The 27,723-nt window shown below is 44.9% G+C and overlaps 1 protein-coding gene and 1 long non-coding RNA gene across 5 annotated transcripts; one reads left to right on the plus strand and one right to left on the minus strand.

The window, feature by feature from the left end:
- Positions 1-3,973: 3,973 nt before the first annotated feature.
- Positions 3,974-4,859, plus strand: MSGN1 (mesogenin 1). The gene has a single exon (XM_086323377.1). It carries the CDS (start codon positions 3,974-3,976, stop codon positions 4,553-4,555), a length of 582 nt encoding a protein of 193 aa, XP_086179503.1. The 3' UTR covers positions 4,556-4,859.
- An 8,052-nt stretch (positions 4,860-12,911) lies between these two features.
- On the minus strand, positions 12,912-26,742 carry LOC147362763 (uncharacterized). 4 transcript variants are annotated; one of them, XR_015135805.1, is made up of 5 exons: positions 26,512-26,742; positions 21,444-21,583; positions 18,372-18,479; positions 18,193-18,241; positions 12,912-14,788 (listed from the first exon to the last, which is right to left on the minus strand). It is a non-coding gene; the product is annotated as an uncharacterized LOC147362763 (long non-coding RNA). The 4 variants fall into 4 exon arrangements; XR_015135803.1 differs by lacking the exon at positions 18,193-18,241 and having other exon boundaries at positions 26,512-26,737; XR_015135804.1 differs by lacking the exon at positions 18,193-18,241 and having other exon boundaries at positions 21,444-21,560; positions 26,512-26,736.
- Between the last annotated feature and the right edge of the window lie 981 nt (positions 26,743-27,723).

Raw genomic sequence — 27,723 nt, forward strand, 5'->3', positions numbered from 1 at the left:
TCTTGCAATTCTCTTGGACTGCAAGGAGATCCAACCAGTCCATTCTAAAGGAGACCAGTCCTGGGTGTTCATTGGAAGGACTGATGCTGAGGCTGAAACTCCAATACTTTGGCCACTTCATGCAACGAGTTGACTCATTGGAAAAGACCCTGATGCTGGGAGGGATTGAGGGCAGGAGGAGAAGGGGATGACAGAGGATGAGATGGCTGGATGGCATCACTGACTCAATGGACATGAGTTTGGGTGAACTCCAGGAGTTGGTGATGGACAGGGAGGCCTGGCGCGCTGCGATTCATGGGGTTGCAAAGAGTCAGACACAACTGAGTGACTGGACTGAACTGAACTGAATGTATCTATGCCAACCTCAATCTCCCAATCCATACACCCCTTACCCCTTGGTATCCATACATTTGTTCTCTACTTCTGTGTGGAGACTTCTTTTTAATTTGTTACAATCATAATCACAATATCTCATAAATATTTTGAGTGAATGACATTTCAATTCATATTAAAATATTTATCCCAATAACAGTATTGTGGGAACTATATATCTTGACTGATATGAAAGCTTGCTATTGCTAAGCTGCTAAGTCACTTCAGTCGTGTCCAACTCTGTGCAACCCTATAGACGGCAGCCCACCAGGCTCCCCCGTCCCTGGGATTCTCCAGGCAAGAACACTGGAGTGGGTTGCCATTTCCTTCTCCAATGCATGAAAGTGAAAAGTGAAAGTGAAGTCGCTCAGTCGTGTCTGACTCTTAGCGACCCTATGGACTGCAGCCCACCAGATTCCTCCATCCATGGGATTTTCCAGGCAAGAGTACTGGAGTGGGGTGCCATCACCTTCTCCGATATGAAAGCTTACTTATCACTTAATCTATGTTAATTTCAAGGGAACAAAAATGGCAGATCTGAGAGTCAGGCAACTTCGGCTTTTTGGTTCACATCTCTGCCACAGCCTTTTAGTGTGATACTGAGCAAGTCATTGTCATCTCCAGAATGCAGATAAAATGGTGGGCTCAATAGTCTCTAAGTCCCTACATGGGTCTGACAGCTAGTCTTTTGATCAAGTGGCATGTTCACACAGTAACGTGTTTCATTGCATTTTAGAGCTGGAAGGAGGTTTAATGATCTGGCCTACATGCTTCATTTTACAGATGCTCTTCACAAAGAAGGCAGAACAGATATTATTATCCTTCTTTTACAAATTAAAATACTAAGGTCCTGAGGGGATGAGTCACTTGCTCTAAAGGAGGTGAACTCTGGCTCTTCTTCTTGCTATTTCACACTGTCAACTAGGCTTTATTGGGTCCTGTTTAGTCTTGTCCAGTTTCTGTGGTCTGGTCTTCAAGGCAGATTAAAAAAAACCCAAAACACCAACTAGTATGGACCCAACCCCAGGCCTTCAAATGCCAAGGATGTTAGCCTGTCCTGCATCTCCAGTTTCCTCTGACTGAGCACAGAATGCCTCATGGAGACCAGAAGTGTAGGTGCAAGTCTAGTTCTGGTTTGTTTCTCACAAGAGTGAAAGAGTCTACATCAACAAATATGGAAACCAGGCAATTTTCTTTGTTTTAAGAGCAAGTTTTCCGGGACCAGCAATGCTGGGTGACCAGGGTCAGGGGAGAGGAGTCAGAATCCAGTAGGACATTCTGATACTGATGAGTTTGACCATGAATAGACAGTAACAGCAAGAACAAATCCTACATTTATTAAGGGTCTTACAGGACACCAAGGATTTGACAGATACTGTCTCACTTAGGAAATGAAACTTCTGAAAATAGAAGTTTAAGAAATCAGCAGTTTTAGAAAGAAGCTTTGTGTGTTAGTCACTCAGTCGTGTCTGACTTTGTGTTCCCATGGACTATATAGCCCACCAGGCTTCTCTGGCCATGGAATTCTCCATGTAAGAATACTGGAATGGGTTGCCATGCCCTTCTGCAGGGGATCTTCCCAACTCAGGGATCAAACCTGGATTGCCCACATTGCAGGCAGATTCGTTACCATCTGAGCCACAAGGGAAACCCCAGACAGAAGCTTTAGAGAGGGAGTCTGGAAACAGAAATAGTTTTACATGGAAAATTATAAAGTCTAAAACATGAGGCCTGAAAGCCAACTGTGGCAGGGGCCAGCACAGCCACCTCAGGTCTGTGGAGAACCCCCTTCTCTCTGAATGGCATTTAGGTCACCTCCCTCTACCGAAATCAAATGAAATTGTGGACAGAGGAGCCTAGCAGGTTTTAGGATTAACACTTTCACTTTTTGGACTTTTCTGGTGGCTCCAATGGTAAAGAATGTGCCTGCAATGTGGGAGACCCAGGTTTGATCCTTGAACCAGGAAGATTCCCCCGGAGAAGGGAATGGCTACCCATTCTAGTATTCTTGCCTGGAGAATTCCATGGACAGAGGAGCCTGGCAGGCTACAGTCCATGGGTTCACAAACAGTCTGACACAAGTGAGTGATGAACACTTTCACTTGTTTCTTTCATACCAATAGGTAAAGTTTCTTGGGTAGAATCAACAGATTCTAGACTTTCCAATAAAAATTGAAGGAAGAGAAAAAGGAGAAGGGAAAAAGAGCCATGTATTGCACTTATTAGTTTCATTAATATTATTCTTCTTTAAGATATGGCTTAGGGTCCTTTAGCAAATGGCATAATTAAGAGCATTCTTCCACAGATTACCTGCTAGAGCTTTTATTCTCCCCCTGAGCCAAGCTAATTAAAAAATACCATAAATGTTCTAATTATACCATTGACATTTCTTTTCAATAATTGCAAAGGGGCTTAAATAACCATATTAAAGGACACATTAATATGAAATGTAACTCACTGTGAGGCTGATGTTCATACTAATTTGTAGAACTAGTTGCATGGAGAATAAATTTCGTTCCTGGGACAAATGGGGAATCTGAGACTCCTTTTCCAAAACACCAGGTCTCTCTCTCAGAGCATTAGGAAGTGAAGCAACCTAGCAGGACCATCCAACTTAACACATTTGGCGGCATTTGGAGCTGTGGTGGGGAAAACGGGCTCCCTAGTTAATTTCACACTTCCTCTATACATTTCAAAAAACAAGGTGTGACTCTGCGACTGGATTTTAAAGAGTCTCAGAAGGCTACATGCCAGGTATTCTGCAGCCGTCCTGTCTTAAAGGAGCATTCTACTTCCTGGTATCTGTTTGCTGTGGGGAATCCCAAACTGCTCAGTTACAGCAAGGGCTTTAAGCTTCTTGGAGGATATTTCCTGCTCACTGAGGCTCTGGATTTACTGGAGCTGCTGGCTTTTGTCATCCTGAGTGTAAGCATTCTGGGGGCTTGTCTGCACTCTGCAAAACCCAAGGAAACGTGGGAAAGGATGGAGAGAAGACTGGCATTCCCTGTGTGCCTGTGTGCCTTCCCCCAGCAGCCACACAAAGTAAGAACTACTGTCTGCATTTGACAAGCAATAGGGTCCAAGCTCAGAGGGGTTACCTTGTCCCAAAACCACCTTGATTCTCCCACAGAGCACCCCATCTGCTCTGAAATAGCTAGGTGGTCGTGGCCCCTCGGGGGGTGGGGCTCTGTTCCTCTCCAGCAGGCCCCTCGCCAGCACCTCCTCGCTGCAGATTGCCCAGGTTTGTTTTTCTTGGCTCCCTCATTAATGAGTTCCACAGGACAATGCTAAGTCTAGTTATGCAGTCTTAATTGGTTTAGTTACAACTAGATAATTCCTTTTTTCTTCTCTCAGAGGCCTTTCTGTTTAAAGACATTTTAGCTGGAAGATGCTAATTATCAATGAGGAGAAAGTGACACCTGAAGAGTTCATTCTCCATCTTGGTCCTTGGTTTCTCCTTTGAACTCCCTCTACCCGACCCTCTTTCCCACTTCATCACTTCTCCCCGGCCATCATAAAAGAGAGCCCTGCCCTGGCCAGGCGGCACAACTTGCCTTCTCACTTGCCAGGGCCTCATCCTCTCTGCAGCTGTGTTGCAGGCATGGACAACCTGCGAGAGACCTTCCTCAGCCTGGAAGACGGCTTGGGCTCCTCCGACAGCCCTGGCCTGCTGTCCTCCTGGGACTGGAAAGACAGGGCGGGGTCCTTTGAGCTGACTCAGGCCTCTCCCTCCCAGAGCCTCTCCCCGGCTCCATCCCTGGAGTCCTATTCTTCCTCTCCCTGTCAGGCTGTGGCCGGGCTCGCCTGTGGGCATGGAGGTGCCAACGGTCGGGGCGGCGATGACTGCAGCGGCCTTGGGACCAGCGGCCTGATAGAGGTGGATTACGACATGCTGGCTTTCCCGCCTGCCTACCTGCAGGGCTCGAGTGGCACCAAGGCCCAGAAGGGCACCAAGGTCAGGATGTCCGTCCAGCGGAGACGGAAGGCCAGCGAGAGGGAGAAGCTTCGGATGAGGACCTTGGCTGATGCCCTGCACACCCTCAGGAATTATCTGCCCCCTGTCTACAGTCAGAGGGGCCAGCCGCTCACCAAGATCCAGACGCTGAAGTACACCATCAAGTATATCGGAGAGCTCACGGACCTTCTCAACAGCGGCCGAGAGCCCCGGCCCCAAAGCGCTTGAGCTCAGTCTGGGGACTCGGGAGACTCACCACCTAGCCCCCCGGGCAGGGGGCAGAGGAGCTTTAAACACCTGGACCAGCTCTTGGAACAACAGCACCTGATTATTTTCATAGAGTGAGCGTGACTTTGTTGTCTGGAAAAGTCTAAGGGAATTCCCATTGGACTTTTCAGAAACATCCAGAACACTTAACTGCCAGACAAGCAGGTACTTTTGGCTTCCGGTTTTGCCACCATTTCTGAAGAGACTTGCCCTTTGCAAAGACACAGATGGCTTTGCCCTTTTCTGTCTGTTCCAGGTATTTTAAAGGGTCAGTGATTTCAAATGCATTGTTGTTTTTTTTTTTTTCAAGCATGTAAAATTATTACCGTTAATCTTCTCCCTCTCCTGGCATTTTGGTGTGGGGAGCTTTCTTCCTGTTGCTAGCTAAACCTGCATTTTGTACTGGATCCCAGGTGACACCTGGATTCTTATTTAGAAAGATGAGCATCAAGTAAAGGGCTATAGTGCTCCTGTCTCATTTTGTTTGTGTGCTTGTGTGTGTGTGTGTGTGTGTGTGTGTGACTAAAATCGGGCTTTGCTTTTGCAGGGAACAAAACCACTTAAATGCAGAAGAAATAAGTGTCATGGTAAATAGAAATTCACAAGCAGACAGGTTATATTAAGACAGAGTGGAGTGTTTAAAGGCTGGCTCCTTTCTTAAGGGAAGTTTAAAGGTTTTCCTTCTCTCTTAAAGGAAGAAAAAGGAGGCTGGGGGCCAGAGAATGAAGGGCTTAGAGGGGTGAGGAAGAGAAGGAAAACTCAGCCTCATAGCCAGGTATCTTAACAGAGCTGGGGACGACATGGAATGAGGGGTGGGTTCTCTTGGTGCCAGGCCTGGTTGAATATGACCTTAATGAATCCCATCACTTACTCATTTGTCAAACAAAGTCTGGTGTTCAGTCTTATCTGACTCTTCTTGGCCCCATGGACTGTAGGCCGCTAAGCTCCTCTGTCCATGGAATTTTCTGGACAAAAATACTGGAGTGGGTTGCCACTTCTTACTCTAGGGAATCTTCCCAACCCAGGGATCGAACCCACATCTCTTGAGTCTCTTGCATTGGAAGGTGGATTCTTTGCCATGAGCACCATCTGGGAAGCCCCTCAAATGAAGAAATTAGCTCAAAAAGGAGATTTGTCTGACTTTAGAGATAAGTGCAAGGGTGAGGATTAGAATGCAATTCTATATCTCGCCCCTCCAAAGAGATTTATTTCTTTATCCACATCTATTCCTCCTACCCAATCCCCAAATCACCTCACATGCCCCCCCTACCACAAACACACACTCTCTTCATAGTGTCTCATCCTAGGGTGGGTGGCTGTAACACCCTCAGCTTGGCTAATTTGCTGGCACAAGGCACGGAAATGGGGGCTTTGAATTAAGGAGTTTCTTGAAAACTAGTGGGCTTTTTTAGGGCTGAATTTTTCTCTTCCAATCAGTATTAACTAGCTGCATGTTTTTGTTGTTGTTGTTGTTTTAAATAACAAATTACATAGACAGTAGATGTGTTCACAATTGAATGTATAACTTCTCCACTTTTTTTCCTTTGCTAATACGAACATATACCAATAAATATAGGTGTATAGTTTTTAACGAATACCTTGAATTCTGCGAATTGCTTTTTTTTTCTTAGCAATATATAGTAAAAACCATTCCAGTTTAACACAAATAAATCCATGTTGCAAGTACCCTTTTTACCTTGACTTTATAGAGGAGGAAATTGAAGCAGATTAAGTCACAAATGTGAAAAATATAGTGGAAAGAAGAGGTTCCCACAGTGTCCCATAGCCAGGTATGCTATTGCTAAATATGGTTTGTCCAGTGAACCACCTTTCAAATGAAGTTTAGGTTGTTTTCAGTTTTTATTACCAAAAATGCTATAACAAACATCACAGACAAATATTCACTGTTTTTGTGAAAATTTTCCAGAAATGGGATTCCTGAATCTGAGTTGTGTGCATGCACATTTTAATTTTAAATAAATACCATTAGGTGACTTTTACAAAGGTTTGTAGTTATTTACATTCCACCAGCTTGAGGTGACAGAAGCATCTGGTCCATGTTGCCACTGGATATTATCAGTCTTCTGAAGTTTTCAATGCATTAAAAATGGTCATGCTGTTCTTGTGTTAATTTTAATTTTCCTATGCACTCTTTGAAATGGTTTATTTTTTAAAATTTTATGTGACTATTGTTCATTTTGGTTCCTCTTCTACAACTTGCCAGTTTATAGTCTTTGCCATTTTTCCACTGGGTTATTTATCTTCCTGTTAATCATTTGGGAGAGCTCTTCGCATGTTCTATATATTGAAAAGTTTCCTTCCAGTCTATCACTTTGTTACCATCTTTGTTTGTGCTTTTGATTCTGTATCTTACATTCTTTGAAGCTTTGATTTTTATATGATCAAATCTCTTTCTCTTTTTTTTTTAACTGGCTTATGTGTTTCTTCCCTCTCAATTTCTCCCAGTTCCAAGGCTATCTAAATAGCTTTGATTTTCAAATATTTTAATATTTATATATGGGTCTTTCATATATCTACGATTTATTTTTACCCATAGTGCAAAGAAGGAATCTAACTTAATTTCTGATCAGCTTTTTGTTACTGCAGAATAAGTATAACTTGTCATTGGAGGTGGTGGATGGTGGTAGGACACAGTTGCTAAAAGGTCATCCTATGTATACAAATCTTCATCCACTTCTCATATATTCCCTGATGACGTTTTAAAGAAGCAACTAGAAAATGCTGAACAATATTAAGATTTTCTTCAAGGGACTTTACCATGTACAGGTGTTCATGTGAGAATATATGTGTGTGCATGTATTTGTTCGTATGTATGTGTGTATGTGTGTGTGTGTGGTGTTTCCTATGTCAGAGGAGGAGGATTAGAGAAATAATATTTTAGGAAAGGGAGTGTTCAGCCTTTGAATCAGTTGGTATTTTCCTTGCTGTTTTAAAGAGGGTAGAATCCAAATGCTCTTGGCTTTTGGTTTTTCAAAGTCAAGGATTAAGTATGTTTTATAAATAGCTTGGGTAATTTTGGTTGCCCTAGGGACCAAACACTGTGGATGGGTTAGGAGGTCCTGTCCTGACTTTCAAAAAATTCTAGAAAGCCATTCAACTACTAGGTAGGCTTGTTCTCAGGACTCCTAAGGTCCTCCCTGGAAAGCCTGGAGAAGATGATAACTTCCTGGGAGTGGGCCTCGGACCCAGAGGTTTTGTCTTCCTAACATCACCTCCAGCTCCGGGTGGGCCCTGATCAGGACAGGCAGCTGACCATCAGCATTTGATTCCAGCAAAAATCCCCAGTGAAGTCGTCTCCTTTGTGTGAAGGATAGCTGGACTGTGTCCCTGATTCCTCTAGAGAGCATTTAAAAGCAGTTGGCTCATAGTGTAGCTCAAAACTAGGAATAAGCTATTTCTGGCACTTGGATAAGGTGTGTGTCTAGTATATTGTGGTCTAAGTTTTCACATTCAGAATTCCATGTAATCTGCCTAACAGCTCTGGGGTTGGGCATCGTTAGTCCCATTTTGAGGATGAGGAAACAAAGCTACATGGTGCAAAGCCACCCGATCAGCTGGTGGCACGTGGTTGACTAGTCAGCAAGTGAGTTCAGCTCTAACTCCAAGGCTTAGACCCTACCCCGCTGGCTCTGTGAGCCCTGGGCGGGGCAGGCAGAGAGCTTTCTTGGCAAATGCTCACTCCCAGGCTTCTTAGCCTGGTTTCTACCTCCCCATCTCTGGGGCCCTCATTTGTTTTACTGTCTGCAACATTTCTGAAGGGGCTATTCATCTTGTCCTCTAAATTATTTCCCTTTGAACTTCTCCCTCCGCCCCAAACATTTCCTCTGAAATTCTTTCACCTCCTTGCTGGCGCCTCGAGTCCTTAATCCACAGAGAAACCTGACTTCTGCTGTTCATCTGTGTTCAATAAAACGTTCCACAATTCACACCGGGCTGAGGTTTCTTTGTTCTTGTAGTTTCTGCCACATTAGCTAATTGGGAGAGAGGTCAGAGCTGGGGTGGGTGAGAGCCTCTGCAGACTGACAGGTCAACAGAATTACTTTTACTTTCGGATGTCTTAAAACACACACACACACACACAGAGCAAAAGAAGATGCATATGCAAATAAGCTTTGGTACTTCTGCCTTGGGGCTTCCTGGGTGGTAAAGAACCCATGGTAAAGAACCCGTCTGCCAATGCAGAAGACACAAGAGATGTGGGTTCTATCACTGGGTCAGGATGCTCCCCTGGAGAAGGAAATGGCTACCCACTCCAGTATTCTTGCCTGGAGAATCCCATGGACAGAGAAGCCTGGTGGGCTACAGTCCATGGGGTGCAAAGAGTCGGAAGTGACTCAAAGGACTTAGCACACACACACCACTGCCCTGAGCTCCAATTACAGTAGCTTAGGATGTTATGTCGGAGAAGGCAGTGGCAGCCCACTCCAGTACTTTTGCCTAGAAAATCCCATGGATGGAGGAGCCTGGTAGGCTGCAGTCCATGGGGTCGCTAGAGTCGGACACAACTGAGTGACTTCACTTTCACTTTTCACTTTCATGCATTGGAGAAGGAAATGGCAACCCACTCCAGCGTTCTTGCCTGGAGAATCCCAGGGACGGGAAGCCTGGTGGGCTGTCGTCTATGGGGTCGCAGAGTCGGACACGACTAAAGCGACGCAGCAGCAGCAGCAGCAGCAGCAGGATGTTATGTGACTCCTCTGAGGCGTCATCTGATCCCCGTATACTCCAAGCTGCCGGAAGGAGCCTGGACCTGTGCCTTGACCCCTGTGGGCTCAGCCCATGCTGGCTTGACAGCAACCAGAGCTTGGCAAAGCCTCCGGTCTGCCTGCTGGAAACCCGAGATAACTTCTACCTCGTAATGAAATACTGAAGACTAAGCAGTGCCTCTTAGAGCATCTGGAAGGACTTGCTCTTAATGTTTTGGTTCCAGAAAGTCCCTAGCCCTGAACAGGGAGAAAGCAAAAAATCTTCTGAGGAGGCTGGGGAAAAACATATGATTTGTTTGTCTCTCGGGTTTGGGACTATTCACTCTCCATTCCTTAGCAGAGTCTCCTACTAAGTTCTTTCTCATATGAATGCTATTGACATCTGTTTCTCTTCATTAAGTGGGGAGCCCTGCGAGGCTGGAGTTCAGGGCTGTGCAGGAGACAGGAGAGTTTAGCAGGCACTGTATGGGCTGTTCCCAGCCCAGCCAATGGAAGCTGTTGATTCTTCATGTGAGGTGTCAAGTATCAGGGCCAAAGGCTCTCTATATCTTTTCTCTTTTACTCTTAACAGCTATAGAAGATCACTAATATTAGCCCATTTTGCAAACAAAGAAACAGGCTCTGGGAAGCCAAGTGATCTTGCTGAAGGTCACTTAATTGGCACAGGGCCCAGGATTCCATGGGATTCCTAGGTGGCGCCAGAGATAATCTGCTTGCCAATGTAGGATACATAAGAGACACAGGTTCGATCCCTGGGCTGGGAAAATCCCCTGGAGGAGGAGCCCGGTGGCTACAGTCCATGGGGTCTCAAAGAGTCAGACACGACTGAGCACGCACACATGCTCGCCAAGATTCCACTCAGGGCTTCTCCACTGACACGTTTGACAATACTATGCTTCAAGTGCTGGAAATGCAGCCGAGAACAAAATAAGTCACAGCAAAGTCTCTGCATTTCAGTGGCTCCCACTAGTCTACGTTCTCCTTGAAGAAGATTTACATTTTCATTTGCACTGTGCAAGCAACTTATTAGAATGTACAGAGATCAGGGCATATTTTAAATTGTGATGCCTTTTGGATGGCATCACCGACTCAATGGACATGAGTTTAAGCAAACTCTGGGAGACAGTGAAGGACAGAGAAGCCCAGCATGCTGCAGTCCATGGGGTCGGAAAGAGGTGGACACGACTGAGTGACTGAAAAACAACATTGTTCCCCACTCTCTTCTTGTGTGGTATGGAGCATGACCATTCTTTCTCTCATAAACTGGAATTTGAGAAAAGTGTGAGTTTTGTAACAACCTTGGGACATTTGTATGCCTCTAAGGGTATCACAGTTTGGATTCTAGAAATACCTGTTTTCAGGGGCTACAGTTTATTGTTTTCCTTCAATTTCTTTTGGGTGCAAAATGACCAAATGAAAATTGGCAATCATAATGTTACCAATAGCACAACAACTAATACTTATTGTGTCCTTACTCTGGGTAAGGCATTAAGTACTTTTCATGAAATAAGTATTTTAATCCCTATGAAGCAAGAAGAAGCTACTACCTTATGACATAAGGACAAACATTTACCCATTTTATAGATGAGAAAACTGAGGCACAGAGAGGTGAACACTTATCCAAGTTCATGCAACTTGGCAGCAGCAGACCTAGGAATCAAACCCTGGCAGCTGTGCGCCACACCAAGCCGTCACTACTTACCCCAGGTGTGTCCTTATATTGGTTTGGTGATTACAGTACATTTCATATACATTATCTTATTTCATTCTTACCTGTACTTAATTATACATGAAACTGAATAGGGATTGTTATGTCCAGCTTAGAGATGAGGATATTAAAGCTCATAATGACAAAACATCATAACTATGAGTGAATGACAGAGCTGGCACCAGAATCCAAGTTTCTTTAATATTTATTTATTTATTGACTGCTCCGGGTCTTAGTTGTGACATGCGGGATCTTCAATCGTCATTGTGGTATGTGGGATCTTTAGTTGTGGCATATGGAATCCAGTCCTCCGACCAGGCGTCAAACCCAGGCCCCCCGCATTGGGAGCTTGGAGTCTTAGCAAGTAGACCACCGGGCAAGTCGCAGAGTCCAAAGTTTTAACCTCCTGGTCTGGCGCCTTCTGGCTAAACTCCTCTGTCTCCAAAGGAAAATTTAGTTGTGCCCAAAAGCTTGCCCCCAAGGGCATCCTCCTAAAGCTATGTGTACATTTCTTCAATACATCATTTCTTCAAGGCGGCTTTTGCATGGATGTTTTCTGACTTCTTGAATCTCATCAGTGTGCACACAAAATAGTTCACATCTGCGCATAGGGAAGAGTAATGAAAGCCAAAACCCTTGAACAGAATTTTATTTCCCTTCATCCCTTGAGAATTTGCATTCCCAAGAGACTCCCATTGCTGTTTTTACTGCACATCTAATTACTTCCTAGCAGAGAAAGCAGGTGACATTTAAGTAATTTAAGTTCCAGGATTCTAACACACATCAAATGGCCTGAGATATTCTGGGGCAGCTGAGAGTCAGGCAGTGGGCTGAGGACCCCGGCAATGAAACAGAGGGGAGACATGCAAGGATACCGGGAACTGTGAGACCAGAAATGAGGGTCTGAGAAGGAGACCGGAGTCAGATTTCAGGAGCAGCCCCTCCTCGGTGAAGATGCACAGGGGAGATTCACGCAGCCAGTGAGTGAGCAGGACCAGTAAAGAGATGAAAGGACCCAATGCTCCTGGAGGGACTCAGGGAAGGCGATACACAGGAGGAGGCTCTAGAAGTCCTCTAGGGAGCCAAGGGCATTCTGATCAGAGCAAACAGCATGTGCTAAAGAATGGCGGTGCGAGAAAGCCCTGGTTGGGGATTAGAAATGGGCTGCTTTGGTTGAAGTACACAGAGTGAATTTGAAGGGCAGGGAATTGAGATGGACAGGAAAGGAGGGGTGGGAGGCTGAGGGCTTGAACATCCTCCCAGCTGTGGGGAGGCTGACTCCCAACCTGAGAGAAGCTTCTCCTGCTCACAGGCTGCTGCTGCTGCTGCGGCTAAGTTGCTTCAGTTGTGTCCGACTCTGTGCGACCCCATAGACAGCAGCCCACCAGGCTCCCCCGTCCCTGGGATTCTCCAGGCAAGAACACTGGAGTGGGTGCTCACAGGCTACTTCAAGTCATTACTTCTCTGGGTCCTGAGAAAGCAACCTGGCACAGAACATCACACGCTTGCAGTGAGTGACTGCCACTGTGGTCCACTGGCTCAGTTACTAAATACTCAAGTTTTTGTTTTCCTTCTTATGTTGTTTTTCTTTATATGTGCCTGTGCATGCATGCTAAGTCGCTTCAGTCACGTCCCACTCTCTGCAACCCTATGGGTTGTAGCCCGCCAGGCTCCTCTGTCAAAGGGATTCTCCAGGCAAGAATACTGGCGTGGGTTGCTGTACTCTCCTCCAGAGGGTCTTCCCAACCCAGGGATTGAACCTGAGTCTCTTATGTCTCCTGCTGCATTGGCAGGTGGGTTCTTTACCACAGCGCCACCTGGGAAGCCCATTTTTCTTTATATTTTCACAAAGAAATCCAGTCCTTAGCAATATTTCTTAAAATCATCTTTTTATTTCTGCCTTTTCTGTATCTCATTCATATTTTATTTTTTGAAAAAAAATTTCCTCCCCACTTATAGCCACATGAGTCTTGTTCTTCCCCTGCCCCAATTTTCCCACCATCCCACACTTCGGTACTTGCTCTTCCTTCTGTTCCAACCACACCAGTCCTGCACTGGTGCTCTCATAGGGCAAGGAAGGGGAAAAGGAAGCAGATGAAGCCAGAACCTTCTCTCATCACTTAATACATTCAATGATCCTCCTATCCTACTTTCAAGCACAGACCTCCAAGAGGGCTCCTTTTATTTTTTTTTAATCATTTATGCAGTACAGATTATCAAGCATATGTTTACCAAGCTGAGAACTAGGTCTTGGAGCAACAAATGGGTGGAGGGTGACCAAGACACCACAATTTTTAAAAGTATATTTTATTTATTTGTCCCCACCAGGTCTTAGCTGTGGCATGCAGGATCTTTTAGTTCTCTGACTAGGGATCGAACCTGGGCCCCCTGCATTGGGAGCAGAGAGTCTTAGCCACTGGACCACCAGGGAAGTCCTAAGATGCCACAAATGTAACACAAGTAACTCTGTGCTTTTCTAACCTATGCTATCTCATTAACCCTCATAATAACCTTGTGAGGGCAAAATATGGTCTCTGTTCTCAAGAAGTTTAAATGGAGTTGGGGGACATACCTAAATAAGCATATACAGGCAAAAAAAAAATGGACAGACATTTTTAAAGTGTGTCTAAAATCAGTGAGAATAAGGAAAGGAAGGAGGGATTCTGTTTGAAGGGGAAGCTGACTCTGTGGGGAAGCTGACTCTGTAGGTAAGCTGGCACTGAACTTGAACCTAGATGGATAAGTGGGACCTTGGTCGAGTACAGGGGTCATTCAAGAGACAAAGAACAGAGAAAACAAAGGTCCAAAGGCAGAAATCAGTGAGAGGCACAGCATGAGGGCACTTGGCTGAAACAGAGGGCGGAACAGGGAGTCTGGATACAGAGTATAACAGGCTCGGATGCTAAGCTACGAGGCAGGACTTAGCAAGCACTTTTATTTTTTATTTGACTCATTCTGTAAGAATTTGTGAAGATGATGAATTCATTCACTGAACAAGAATCGATGAGCTGGTGGCATGTTTCCTAGTCTGTGTCTGGCTTCTGGAAGAGGGATAGGACCCCAGGCCTTTGGACGTTTATACTCCAGTGGTGGGGGAATAAGATTCCATGATGGTTTAAAGAGGATGTGGTTCAGACAGCGAGTCTGCTGTGAACTGTGGGTTGGAGGGGCCCTCTCCGGGGATTGGAAGCATGGAAGGAAGTGGCTGAGGGGTTACAAAATGAGGGAGCTGAGGCTTGAGGGGTGGGAAGGACGTGGAAGGCAGAGCATCCCAGTGGAGCTAGAGAGGAGGGTGAATGAGGAGCCAGGAGAAGTGGTGAGAAGGGAAAAACGGCTCCAGCTTTGGAAAGCTCTGGAAAAGCCAGTGGAAAAGACATTTCCAAACTCTGATCAATCCGTTCATTCTGCTGTTCCTGAATGTTCACTTCAGTGTGTAAGGGTCAGTAACACTGCTGAGCCCTGGTCTCCACATTCTAATACTCCCAGCAAGGCTGTGAGGTCGAGGCCGCTATTCCCATTTCACAGATGAGAAAACAAGGCTCAGAGAGGTTAGGCAAGTCTCTAGACCTATGGCAGTAAAGGACTAATGGGCTCCAGAGCTTCCCTGAAAAGCCTCGGCAGCACCGTTGTCGTTCAGCTGCTCAGTCATGTCCGACTCTTTGTGATCCCCAAGGACTGTAGTCCGCCAGGCTCCTCTGTCCATGGACTTTTCCAGGCAAGAGTACTGGAGTGGGTTGCCATTTGCTTCTCCAAAAGAATCTGAAAGTAGAAACCAAAGAATGATTGCCCAGGAAGTTTCTGAGCATAGCATTCAGTTCAGTTCAGTTCAGTTGCTCAGTCGTGTCCGATTCTTTGTGACCCCATGGACTGCAGCACGTCAGGCCTCCCTAGCCATCACCAATTCCCGGAGTTTACTCAAACTCACATTGGTGATGCCATCCGACCATCTCATCATCTGTCATCCCCTTCTCCTCCTGCCTTCAATCTTTCCCAGCATCAGGGTCTTTTCAAATGAGTCAGCTCTTCACATCAGGTGGCCAAAGTATTGGAGTTTCAGCTTCAACATCAGTCTTTCCAATGAATATTCAGGACTGATCTCCTTTCAGATGGACTGGTTGGATCTCCTTGCAGTCCAAGGGACTCTCAAGAATCTTCTCCAACACCACAGTTCAAAAGCATCAATTCTTCAGCAGTCAGCTTTCTTTATAGCATATAAACAAACAGCATAGAGCATATATAGAACATAGCATTATCTGTGATTAATTCTTAAATGATAAACTCCAGGAATGGGGGTGGAGAAGGAAATGGCAACCCACTCCAGTAGTCTTGCCTGGTGAATCCCGTGGACAAAGGAGCCTGACGGGCTATAGTCCATGGGGCCACAAAAAGTTGGACACGACTGAGCGACTAACACACACACACACCAGGAATGGGGGAGGGACAGATATAGTTCTCCCTTTACAGCTGATTTAAAGGAAATGAAAATGCCTCTTGATTTTGATCTTTCAGGGGGATGACCTTTTCAAAAGTCCCAGGGGTTTAAATAGGTACGTACATCCAAATAAAATGCTGCAGTCACTTCTCTGGGGTCTATGATTGTTGCAAAAGAGTTCCTTTCAGGGCATGGTGCTGTGGGGTTCCTTTGCCCCCTTCTCACCAGTAGGCTAGCCTGCGAGGCGCTCCCGGAACCAGCTTTTAACCCTGTTAACAAGGCTGGAGGTGCCAATAGTGTGTCTCCGTCATAAAGAGCTCTAGTTAAAAGGAGCAAGAGGTGCCAGAGAAGCGCTAGGGTCTTGATTTCCGTTTGTGTGGTGTGTGTATTTTAAATACCAAGAAGGAACAACAATTTCCATTCTGGGACCCAGAGCACATCCAACAATGCTGAGGACTTTTACTGGAGAACAGAGCCTCCAAATATTCATTGCGGAAGCAGGAACCCAATACAGTGGCTATTCTCCCCACTTTTGGAAGCCCCCATCCATCCTGTGAACAGAGGGTTGTTGTTGTTGTTTTTTTTCCTGAAAAGCAGATGTCAGTTTCCCTAGCTAGCAGGCACCCCGTTGCTGCTTCCAGACCCAGGTGCCCTCAGGTGTCTGAATTGGGCGCAAGGGGACAACGAGCCATGTCCCCGATGGTCCGAGCTCAGCGGGTCTGTGCTCAGAGGTCTGAGCCTGGTCTGAACCCACCAGGCTCAGAGGCAAAGGGTATGGGCAGACTGTTCTGCTGCCAGGGAGGCCCCATGGGTGGAAAACAAGGAATCCATTCAGAAAACTGTATTTCCTGGCAAGCAGCCAGTCATGCAGACCTGGTCCTGGACTGCAGAAACGGAAGAGCAGAGAGGATGCCAGGCTCAGTGATGCTCAACCCTGTGCCCCGGGGGGGTCTAAGAGGCACAGTGTGTGGTGGGCATGAAGGTCACTGGGCATGAAGGTCACTTTCCTTCCTCCCAGGTAGGCTCTGAACAGGCTTGGTGCTGAGGCAGAAAATAGCTTGGCTTCTTGTTCCAGGTAATTGAGAAGCCCAGAGGTTTAGTGAAAAGCATTCTGTTTTCGAGTTACTTAACCATGTCTCCAAAGCCATAAGGTTCACAAACTTCAAGTAAGTGTTTAATCTGCAAAATGAGGGAGCACAGCTTACTTCACTGGTCAGGGGTGGAGATAAAATGGGACTGCTGCTGCTGCTGCTAAGTTGCTTCAGTTGTGTCCGACTCTGTGCGACCCCATAGACGGCAGCCCACCAGGCTCCCCCGTCCCTGGGGTTCTCCAGGTAAGAACACTGGAGTGGGTTGCTATTTCCTTCTCCAACGCATGAAAGTGAAAAGTGAAAGGCCAGTGGCATTGAATTGCCGGAACAGTGCTTGATGGAGCAAATGCTCGTTTCCTTCCCCTTAAGTTCAGGGGCACTGGTAAATTGTCTATTTTTCCCTCAAAAAGTTAAAACAGCAAGCTCAACAGAAGAGTTAGAAGTAGGTGAATTTCTTGTCTCCAGGGTGTGGACAGGGGGATTGGTGGCCTCAGGATGGCTAGAAATGATCCAGCCTGGAGGTAGAGATCCAAACTCAACTATAGAAAGAAGCCGTTGCCTTTAATTCAGTCTTGAGGTCGTAGTATTATTAAACTCGGTTTCAATTACACAGCAAAAAAAAAAAAAAAAATGTTCAGCTAGTATGGATGAACTGAAAATGCAAATTACAATCAACTTCCCTCCTTGTCTAAACTACATTTTTTTAAATTCCAGAATTAGCCTTATGATTTTGTGATATATAAAACAAAGAAATTGGAATGCATCCTTTTTCAGATACTGCATCTCCTAATTATTCCTTTTACTTTATGTTGGTGGTGGTGGTTGTTTTCAGTCGCTAAGTTGTGTCCAACTCTTTGCGACCCCATGGATTGCAGCACGCCAGGCCTCTCTGTCCCTCACTATCTTCTAAAGTTTGCCCAAGTTCACATTCACTGAGTCAGTGATGCCATACAACCATCTCATCCTCTGTCATCCCCTTCTTCTCCCACCTTCAATCTTTCCCAGCATCAGGGTCTTTCCCAATGAGTCACCTGTTCGCATCAGGTGGCCAAAGTATTGAAGCTTCAGCCTCAGTATCAGTTCTTCCAATGAGTTTTCAGGGTTGATTTTCTTTAGGATTGACTGGTTGGATCTCCTTGCTGTCCAAAGGACTCTCAAAAGTCTTCTCCAACACTACAGTTTAAAAGCATCAATTCTTTGGTGCTCTGCCTTTCTTATGGTCCAACTCTCACATTCGTACATGACTACTAGAAAGACCATAGCTTTGACTCTATGGACCTCTGTTGGCAAAGTGATGTCTTTGCTTTTTAATATGCTCTCTAGGTTTGTCATAGCTTTTCTTCCAAGGAGCAAGCGTCTTTTAATTTCATGGCTGCAGTCACTATCCACAGTGATTTTAGAACCCAAGAAGAGAAAAATCTGTCACTGCTTCCACTTTCCCCCACCCTTCTATTGGTAAGATTTGTAACAATAAATTTTGCCCTCTAATTACAGTGTGTTTTTGGTAACTTGTATGTATCATTTCCCCAGCTTTCTACTTGATATCAGTAAGTCATTCACTCTTAAGATCTGTTCAGTTTAAGAATATTTCTCTTCTGTAATTTGTTGTAGTATTCAGTTTTACTTTTGATAAACCTTACTTTCCAAACAGGTAAAACTGGAGAGATTCTTGCTTGCCTCTCATGGTAACTGAAGGACAAATGAGAAAACAGACATAGATAAGAGTGATAGGAAGTGTCACAGAGGGCACAGTTGAATTCTTTCATGTCACTGTTGTCATCAGATGGATTATCTTCCCACACAACCGAGAAGAACTCACCTTTGGACAGCTCCATGGTCAGGGCAACATAACCAAGCCCTGGCTCAACCAGCGTGTGGGTTCGTCTTCTTTGTATCATGGAGAAGATATTAACAGATGCATCTCAGTCTAAGAAAAATACAACAGGATCCCTTTAGAAAGGGCACAATACACTGAATCATCAGGCATCATTAGCGGCAAAGCTTAGGGTGGCGTTTCCCCACCTCCATCTCCTGTTCTGCTGCTTTTCAAAAAACTCCAGATGGGGAGAAAAAGGAGGTGGAATATCAAAATCCTTCACTTCCATAGAAGCAGAACCCCAAGAAAGAAAGCTTTCAGAAGCAATGTCTTTCTGGCTTTAGTTACCACTTCCCTGCATACCGTCTTACTCATACCAGGATAAGCTGCTTCAGGTCTGAAGTGAAGGACATGGTTCTCATAAGTCAGGATGTGATTTTCAAATTACGTAGGGAAGAGAACTGTGAGCATAACATCATCCTCACTGAAAATGTGCAAAACACAAGGATGTGGTAAAAAAAAAATTCTTATCTTTCTGCTGGTTTTTCAAGTGTTCACACTGAACATAAATGTTGTGCTTGTTTTGATAACAGCTACAAGTTGGCCACATTTGTGTCCTAAAGTGAATTCTGATGGATCCATGCCTGGAACTCCTTCCAGCTTCATTGCAATAACTACCATGGTGTCATTGGACATGGAGTCTTGCTGACACTGACATAAGTGAGGAAGCGCCTTTCCAGAAACATTGTGAACCAGAGAAATGTGAAAATCCCACAACAGAATGACAGCTAGAAATGTTGAGAGGGTATACTTAATCCATCTAGGAGTATAGTTAAGCTTGCAGAGACCATCAATGAAATCCTTGAGACCATAAAAGAAGAGGTAGCCACAACTTGGACAAATGAATAATGATTGGACTCTGTGGCTGCTGTACAGGTGTAGGGGCTGGAGATGATGGTGTTAGTTTTGCTCAGTTGTGTCTGACTTTTTGCAGCTTCATGGACTGTAACCCGCTAAGTTCCACTGTCCATGGAATTCTCCATGCAAGAATACTGGAGTGGGTTGCCATTCCCTTCTCCAGGGGATCTTCCTGACCCAGAGATTGAATCCAGGGTTCCCTCATTGCAGGCAGATTCCTGATCATCTGAGCCACCAGGGAAACCCAATAAACCATGATGTATATTTTAATACCTGTGTGGTGACAGGAGACTCTCAGGCCTGTAGAAGGCTTGGATTTAAAATGTGACCCTTGGGACGTCCCTGGTGATCCAATGGATAAGACTCCACACTCCCAATGCAGGGGCCCTGGGTTCAGTCCCTGGTTGAGTAATGAAGATCCCAAATGCACCAACTAAGCCCGCACACTGCAACTACTGAGCCCATGCACAGCATCCAAGACCCAGCACAGCCAAAATGAATAATTAAAATGCGGCGCTTGTGTGAAGTCTCAACCACTTCCTCACCCTGGAAAGGATTATACTCTCACTGAAAAGGTAAGCTAGAAGAGCTTTGTTTCCACACAGCGGTAAGAAAAGATAACAAAAAGCTTTCTCCGTCAGTGAGTTCTTAGGGGTGAAAGTCAGGTAGAGAAGTCTCCCTTGAGAGTTTATAATACCAAGCCTGCCCTCACAACGTGATTTTGGGTTTGAGGTTTTCTAATCCATTTGATGTAGAAAGCCAAACTGGGAACTGTATAAAAAAGAATGTTCTCCAGCAGACAATAACCCTGAGGTATCTTGTAGAAGCAACAAAGTCTCTTATGAGAAATGCATTTTCAAACGAGCTCACATAGATTCCTACAACCAAAATCCTACTCAAGGTGGATTCATAATATAATGTAAAACAACACACAAAGAAACTATAGGATTAGAATTTCAGACAACAGAATTTAAGATATAATTGGCTGTTGTTGTTTAGTTGCTAAGTTGTGTCCGACTCTTCTGTGACCCCATGGACTGCAGCCAGCCAGGCTCCTCTGACCATGGGATTTTCCAGGGAAGAGTACTGGAGTGGGTTGCCGTTTCCTTCTCCAGGAGATCTTTCTGATGCAGGGATCCCACCTGTGTCTCCTGCATTAACAGATATATTCTCTACCACTGAGACACCAGGGAAGCCCAAGATATAATTTACAAAGCCAATTTTAGAAGCTATATAAATGTTATTAAACATAAGGCTATGACATTATCAAGTAAGAGGTACATATGAAAAAGACTGAGGTAGTTCTAGAAATGAAAACTCATTATTAAAATCAAAGTCAACAGAAAATAGAAAAGATTAAATAAAGCTGTAGAGAATCTGAGAAGTGTAAGTGCATCTAAAGGATTTATTCAGAATGTAACAGAGGCACATTAAAAATGTGAACAAACTGAGACATGGAAAAATAAAAGTCTAACACATGTCTGATAGATGTTCTGAAAGAAGAGCATATGTAAAGTAATATCTGAAGATAGAGTGGCTGAGAATATCCTAGAACTGATAAAAGACAGGTATCTTCAGATTCAAAAAGTATTAATAATCCTGAGCATAACTCTACTGGGATACAACATGTTAAGTCAAAAACATTCTTACATTTTAGTAATTATTCCTGCTTATGAATCTGGTTAAACTACTTTTTACTGTTCCAAATTGACCACCCAAAGTAAAGTAAGGAGATAAATTAGGCAAAGAATGAGACAGATGAAAATGTGTGCTGTGTGCAATGCAAAGTCGCTTCAGTTTTGTCTGATTCTTTGCAACCCTACGGACCGTAGCCCGCTGGACTCCTCTGTCCATGGGATTCTTCAGGTAAGAATACTGGGGTGGGTTGCCTTGCTCTTCTTCAGGGGATCTTCCGACCCAGGGATGGAGCCCAAGTCTCTTACGTATCCTGCCTTGGCAGGAGAATTTTTTTTTTACCATTGGCACCACCTGGAAAGCCCCAGATGGAACATTTGACATACTTAATAATCAGCTTTCATCCATAGATTTTTTTTCAATTGTTCCTTGTTTAGGAGTTTTTTTCCTCATTCATAGAGTGATATATCTAGTATATTGAGCATGGAGCTTTAAGTCACAAAGATTAAAAAAAAATCTTACCTATTAATTCTTCAGAAGAGAAGAGCTAAGTCTTAGAAAAATCTTCATATCAGCAAGAGTTTGACTGTCTTTCAAATGTAACTATAGTGAAGCAGTGACTCTGGAAGAACTTACGTCCTAGGAAAGGACAGATTACATTCCTATGAGTAATGAAAGAGAGGGGTTAAATATCACTTTCTATATTATGGTTATTCTGTCCCCAGTCCTACCCACTTTTACAGTTCTAAAGTCTTAACAGTTGCTGTCTAATTGGTTTCAAGGGCAAGTGAGCAAATTAGAGTTAGTAGGCTGTGGGGTCAGTTCTGCCTCCAAACAAAAATATACATTCAAGAGGACTCCCTTAGTATTCAGTGGATAGGAATTTGCCTGCCAGGGCATAGAACGTGGGTTTAATCCCTGGTCGAGGAAGATTCCACATGCCACACACACACAAAAGAAGCCACAACAGTAAGTCTGTGCACGACAGTGCAGAGTAGCCCTGCTGACCACAGCTAGAGAAAGCCAGTGCAGAGCAGTGAAGACCCAGCACAGCCTAACATAAAAATAAAGAATTTTTAAAAGTATTACAAATATATACATACAATAGGATTCAGAGTCTAGACTATATGTGTATATCAAGAAAACTGACTATTTAGCTTCGGTGCCAGAGCTGACCTGAGCCTAGGTGGTATTTCCATCTTATGTATCTAACTCTGTAGTTTTCTTTCTAGTGGTTCAATGAAAGCCTCTGGTAAACGGTTTTGACCATAAATTCTTTCAAATATAGATAATGCCGACAATCTGACAGGGAAGAAAGAAGCTTCTGTTACTGACTAAATTGTCTTAGGATGACTAAAAAGTTAAAATGGAACCACCAAATCTCAACCTTTATCCCAAAGACCCTTTGGGTAGAGATCCAACTCCAGCGCTGAGTGGTCTAACTCAGCTAATGTCCTTTCCCCTAAGAAAAGGTATGGGAAAGCCAAGGGTAAGACTCAATTTATCAGTAACCTGGGGAGGATCCCAAACTCCAAGCCTAGAGCCACTCCCAAGGCTAACTGTGCTCCAGTGAAAGAAATCACCCCCAGAGGGCCCGCGACACACCTGTACACAGGAGAGATGCCCACAGCTGCACATTCCCCAAGTGGCCTGAGAGGATGGTGTAGCTACATTGGGCAGCCAGGATCTCATCTATTTTTCTTTCTGAGCCAAACTGGTTTGAACAGAGCCTTACCAAGCGCCCTTCTCCCCATTCAGCTCCAGGTGCCAATCTACCAGCCCCCACTCTATAGAAAACAAATTTGCCTGAATTACAGAGCTGAGGAGAGCTGGAGCCAGGATTGAAACTCAGGCCCTTGACTCAAACCTGCACTTTTTTTTTTTTTTAAATAAAATCAGAAATTTTTGTGGTTTGTCTCACTGACCCCATCTCCCCCAGCCTCCAGGAAGTGCCTGGTATACTGTAAATGTCCAATAATGGCTGTTGAGGAATAAGTTACTGCAATGTGGCAGGGGCTGTGCTGGACACTTGATGAGTATTTCACCCAGGCAACTGAGGGTCGCAGGGTTAAGACCCCTTCAAGGTCACACAGCTCGTGAAGAACAGAGGTGAAGTTAAACTCAGTTCTTAGCTCTCTCCATGATCTTTTGTGGCTTCTGTAGGACACACAGCTCATTTGCAAAATGCTGGCCACTCTCAAACAGCTGTTTCTTATTGGTAATGTTGTTTGTTGTATAGTCACTAAGTTGTGTCCAGTTCTTTTGCAACTTCATGGTGTAGCCTGCAAGGCTCTTCTGCCCATGGGATTTCCCAGGCAACAGTGTTGGAGTAGGTTGCCATATCCTTCTCCAGGAGAGCTTCCTGACCTAGGGATTGAACCCCCATCTCCTGCATTACAGGCTGATTCTTTACTGCTGAGCCACCAGGGAAACCCATAGGCAAGTGCTGATAAGTATAAATTCATTTACATGTGAAGTCCACCAATTATGCCATGGCCAAGGTCTAGGTCTTAGTGACTAATACTCTAAGGTGGCAAATTGGGGACAAAATAATCATAAAATAGAAAGTAATATTTTAATCCCCCTCTTTCATTACTCTGATCGAAACAATTTTGGAAATCTCTTCCACATATAACTTTGGGGTCAAGAACGCCCCGAGGTGCAGGGGTTTGTGGAAACAGGTCTTTCTGAGCTCTACTTGCAAGACAGGCAATCCTTCAGTTCAGTTCAGTTCCGTTCAGTCGCTCAGTCGTGTCCGACTCTTTGCAACCCCATGAATCGCAGCACGCCAGGCCTCCCTGTCCATCACCAACTCCCGGAGTTCACTCAAACTCATGTCCATCGAGTTGGTGATGCCATCCAGCCATGTCATCCTCCGTTGTTCCCTTTTCCTCCTGCCCCCAATCCCTCCCAGCATCAGAGTCTTTTCCAATGAGTCAACTCTTCGCATGAGGTGGCCAAAGTACTGGAGTTTCAGCTTTAGCATCATTCCTTCCAAAGAACACCCAGGGCTGATCTCCTTTAGGATGGACTGGTTGGATCTCCTTTCAGTCCAAGGGACTCTCAAGAGTCTTCTCCAACACCACAGTTCAAAAGCATCAATTCTTCAGCACTCAGCTTTCTTCACAGTCAAACTCTCACATCCATACATGACCACTGGAAAAACCATAGCCTTGACTAGACGGACCTTTGCTGGCAAAGTAATGTCTCTGCTTTTGAATATGTTATCTAGGTTGGTAATAACTTTCCTTCCAAGGAGTAAGCATCTTTTAATTTTATGGCTGCAATCACCATCTGCAGTGATTTTGGAGCCCAGAAAAATAAAGTCTGACACTGTTTCCCCTTCTATTTCCCATGAAGTGATGGGACCAGATGCCATGATCTTAGTTTTCTGAATGTTGAGCTTTAAGCCAACTTTTTCACTCTCCTCTTTCACTTTCATCAAGAGGTTTTTTAGTTCCTCTTCACTTTCTGCCATAAGGGTGGTGTCATCTGCATATCTGAGGTTATTGATATTTCTCCTGGCAATCTTGATTCCAGCTTGTGCTTCTTCCAGCCCAGCGTTTCTCATGATGTACTCTGCATAGCAGTTAAATAAGCAGGGTGACAGTATACAGCCTTGACGTACTCCTTTTCCTATTTGGAACCAGTCTGTTGTTCCATGTCCAGTTCTAACTGTTGCTTTCTGACCTGCATATAGGTTTCTCAAGAGGCAGGTCAGATGGTCTGGTATTCCCATTTCTTTCAGAATTTTCCACAGTTTATTGTGATCCACACAGTCAAAGGCTTTGGCATAGTCAATAAAGCAGAAATAGATGTTTTTCTGGAACTCTCTTGCTTTTTCGATGATCCAGCGCATGTTGGCAATTTGATCTCTGGTTCCTCTGCCTTTTCTAAAACCAGCTTGGACATCTGGAAGTTCATGGTTCACGTATTGCTGAAGCCTGGCTTGGAAAAATTTGAGCATTACTTTACTAGCATGTGAGATGAGTGCAATTGTGTGGTAGTTTGAGCATTCTTTGGCATTGCCTTTCTTTGGGATTGGAATGAAAACTGACCTTTTCCAGTCCTGTGGCCACTGCTGAGTTTTCCAAATTTGCTAGCATATTGAGTGCAGCCCTTTCACAGCATCATCTTTCAGGATTTGAAATAGCTCAACTGGAATTCCATCACCTCCACTAGCTTTGTTCGTAGTGATGCTTTCTAAGGCCCACTTGACGTCATATTCCAGGATGTCTGGCTCTAGGTCAGTGATCACACCATCATGATTATCTGGGTCATGAAGATCTTTTTTGTACAGTTCTTCTGTGTATTCTTGCCACCTCTTCTTAATATCTTCTGCTTCTTTAGGTCCATACCATTTCTGTCCTTTATCGAGCCCATCTTTGCATGAAATTGTCCCTTGGTATCTCTAATTTTCTTGAAGAGATCTCTAGTCTTTCCCATTCTGTTGTTTTCCTCTATTTCTTTGCATTGATCACTAAGGAAGGCTTTCTTGTCTCTTCTTGCTATTCTTTGGAACTCTGCATTCAGATGCTTATATCTTTCCTTTTCTCCTTTGCTTTTCACTTCTCTTCTTTTCACAGCTATTTGTAAGACCTCCCCAGACAGCCATTTTGCTTTTTTGCATTTCTTTTCCATGGGGATGGTCTTGATCCCTGTCTCCTGTACAGTGTCACGAACCTCATTCCATAGTTCATCAGGCACTCTATCTATCAGATCTAGGCCCTTAAATCTATTTCTCACTTCCACTGTATAATCCTTAGACGTGATTAAATCCAAGCGAGATACGACGACCTGCCCCTCGCCCCGTCCCATGAAAATGAGGCGTAGCCAGGCTGTGTCTCCTGATGACGAGGCTCACTGACTACTCAGAAGTCCATGTACTGCCCCTGCTGTGTGAGCCTTCAGAGTTGTTCCTGAGATGCTCCCTATACATTTCAGGGTCAGGAACCACATGGAGCAAAGACAAGGTGGTCAGTGAGCCTCCCAATGTCACTTTTAGCCCTACAGTGCCCAGGTAGACAAGAAAAACCTCCTCATCTGCCTGTAGTAGGGCTCCAAGTCTGCAAACCAAAGCTCCTAGAAGAATTCATCTGTGGTCAAAGACAGTGCAGACTCTCCTGCCATGTCTGCACTTGAATGCCTTACCCCCACGACCCCCAGCTCTGCTTCTAGAGGCATTGAGAGAAATTTACCAAACAGTGTGAACAAGAGGGGCTGGGCAGGTGGGAGAGAGACAGAGAAAGAGACAGACAGGTGTATACAGGCAGACACACAGACAGACAGATACACAGATGGAGAAAGACAGGGAGAGAGGGATACTGGGAGTGATAATATTTAGTCAGAGACTAATCCTGTTGGTGTCACTGATTCCGTGAACGTGAACTGGACAAACTGTGGAAGATGGTGAGGGATAGGAGAGCCTTTGTGCTGCAGTCCCTGGGGTCGCAAAGAGTCAGACACAGCTTAGCGACTGAACAACAACAGCAACGATCGTCTGACCCCTATCGTCAGAGAGCCCAGAACCTGAGGCCCCATGGCTTCTCTCAGCTGCAGACCTGCAGAAGAGCCAGGGAGAATCGCTCACCTCACAGCAAGACGCAGAGGCGGGGCACAAGTAGAGGCCCCGCTCAGCCAACCAGTTGTTTATCTCTGTAGACAAGCCTGTCCTGCTGCTGCTCGGCCTGTCAGCATGGACCTGTCCTCAGCTGGGCTTGCAATTACCAGGAGAATCCACTACAGCAGCCCTTCCTCCCTTTCCCAGCAACAAGATAGGATTCAGAACAGCTGCCCTGCAAGGAGGCCCCCACCATCTCCTGACTCCTTCCCAAGGCTTCCCTTTCCAGCTCGGCCCAGAATGTTCCACAAACATGCCAGAAGAGGTTCCCCAAGTAGGGCTGCCAATAAAACACAGGATGCCCTGTTAAATTAGAATTTCCAGTGATCTGGGGAATATTGCCATTATTTTTAATACTTAAGACTTACTTATGGTAAAAAGTTATCCATTGTTTATCTGAAATTCAAATTCAACAAGGTATTCTGTATGTTTATGTGCTAAACTTGGCGCCCTGATTGCAAGGTCTTGGTTTTGCTGAGTAGGAAAAGAAAACCAGGCTGAGAAAAACTGTCTATTTTTCCAGAAAATCTTTTATTTTTCCGTGCCATTTTTGGCACAATGTATAAATTAAATTTACATTAAATAAATTAAATTGACCAGGGAAAGGCCTTTGAGATGTTTGGCCAAAACTAAGTGAAATCAGCCAGGAAATGAATGAACTTGACTATATGTGAACATGTCGAGAACACCTCTCTCCTTATGGGAATAAGAACTTTCCATGGAAGGAATATGTTATGGGGTAAGACCCTTTTAATGAGGATTTACTATTTATCAGAGACATGCTAGAGAACGGGGATGTGGGGGTGAATTGATCTCCCCTGGTAACCAGCCCCCAAGCTGTCGTGTGAGAGCTGAAATGGAAAGTACGCAGAGGGCAAGGAGAGAAGAAAAAAGCACACCCCTGCAGACCACAGGCAGAGAAGGCACTGGCGACTCACTCCAGTACTCTTGCCTGGAGACTCCCATGGATGGAGGAGCCTGGTGGGCTGCAGTCTGTGGGGTCGCTGAGAGTCGGACACGATTGAGCAACTTCACTTTCACTTTTCACTTTCATGCATTGGAGGAGGAAATGGCAACCCACTCCAGTATTCTTGCCTGGAGAATCCCAGGGACGGGGGAGCCTGGTGGGCTGCCGTCTATGGGGTCGCACAGAGTCGGACCCGACTGACGTAACTTAGCAGC

This window comes from Bos grunniens, chromosome 11, assembly GCF_055505025.1.
Source record: "Bos grunniens cultivar Pamir isolate PY7600 chromosome 11, Bosgru_T2T1.0, whole genome shotgun sequence".
NCBI lineage: Eukaryota > Metazoa > Chordata > Mammalia > Artiodactyla > Bovidae > Bos > Bos grunniens.

Excerpts from the sequence above, each read along its gene's own strand:
- MSGN1 (XM_086323377.1), top strand. The coding sequence starts at position 3,974 with ATGGACAACCTGCGAGAGACCTTCCTCAGCCTGGAAGACGGCTTGGGC.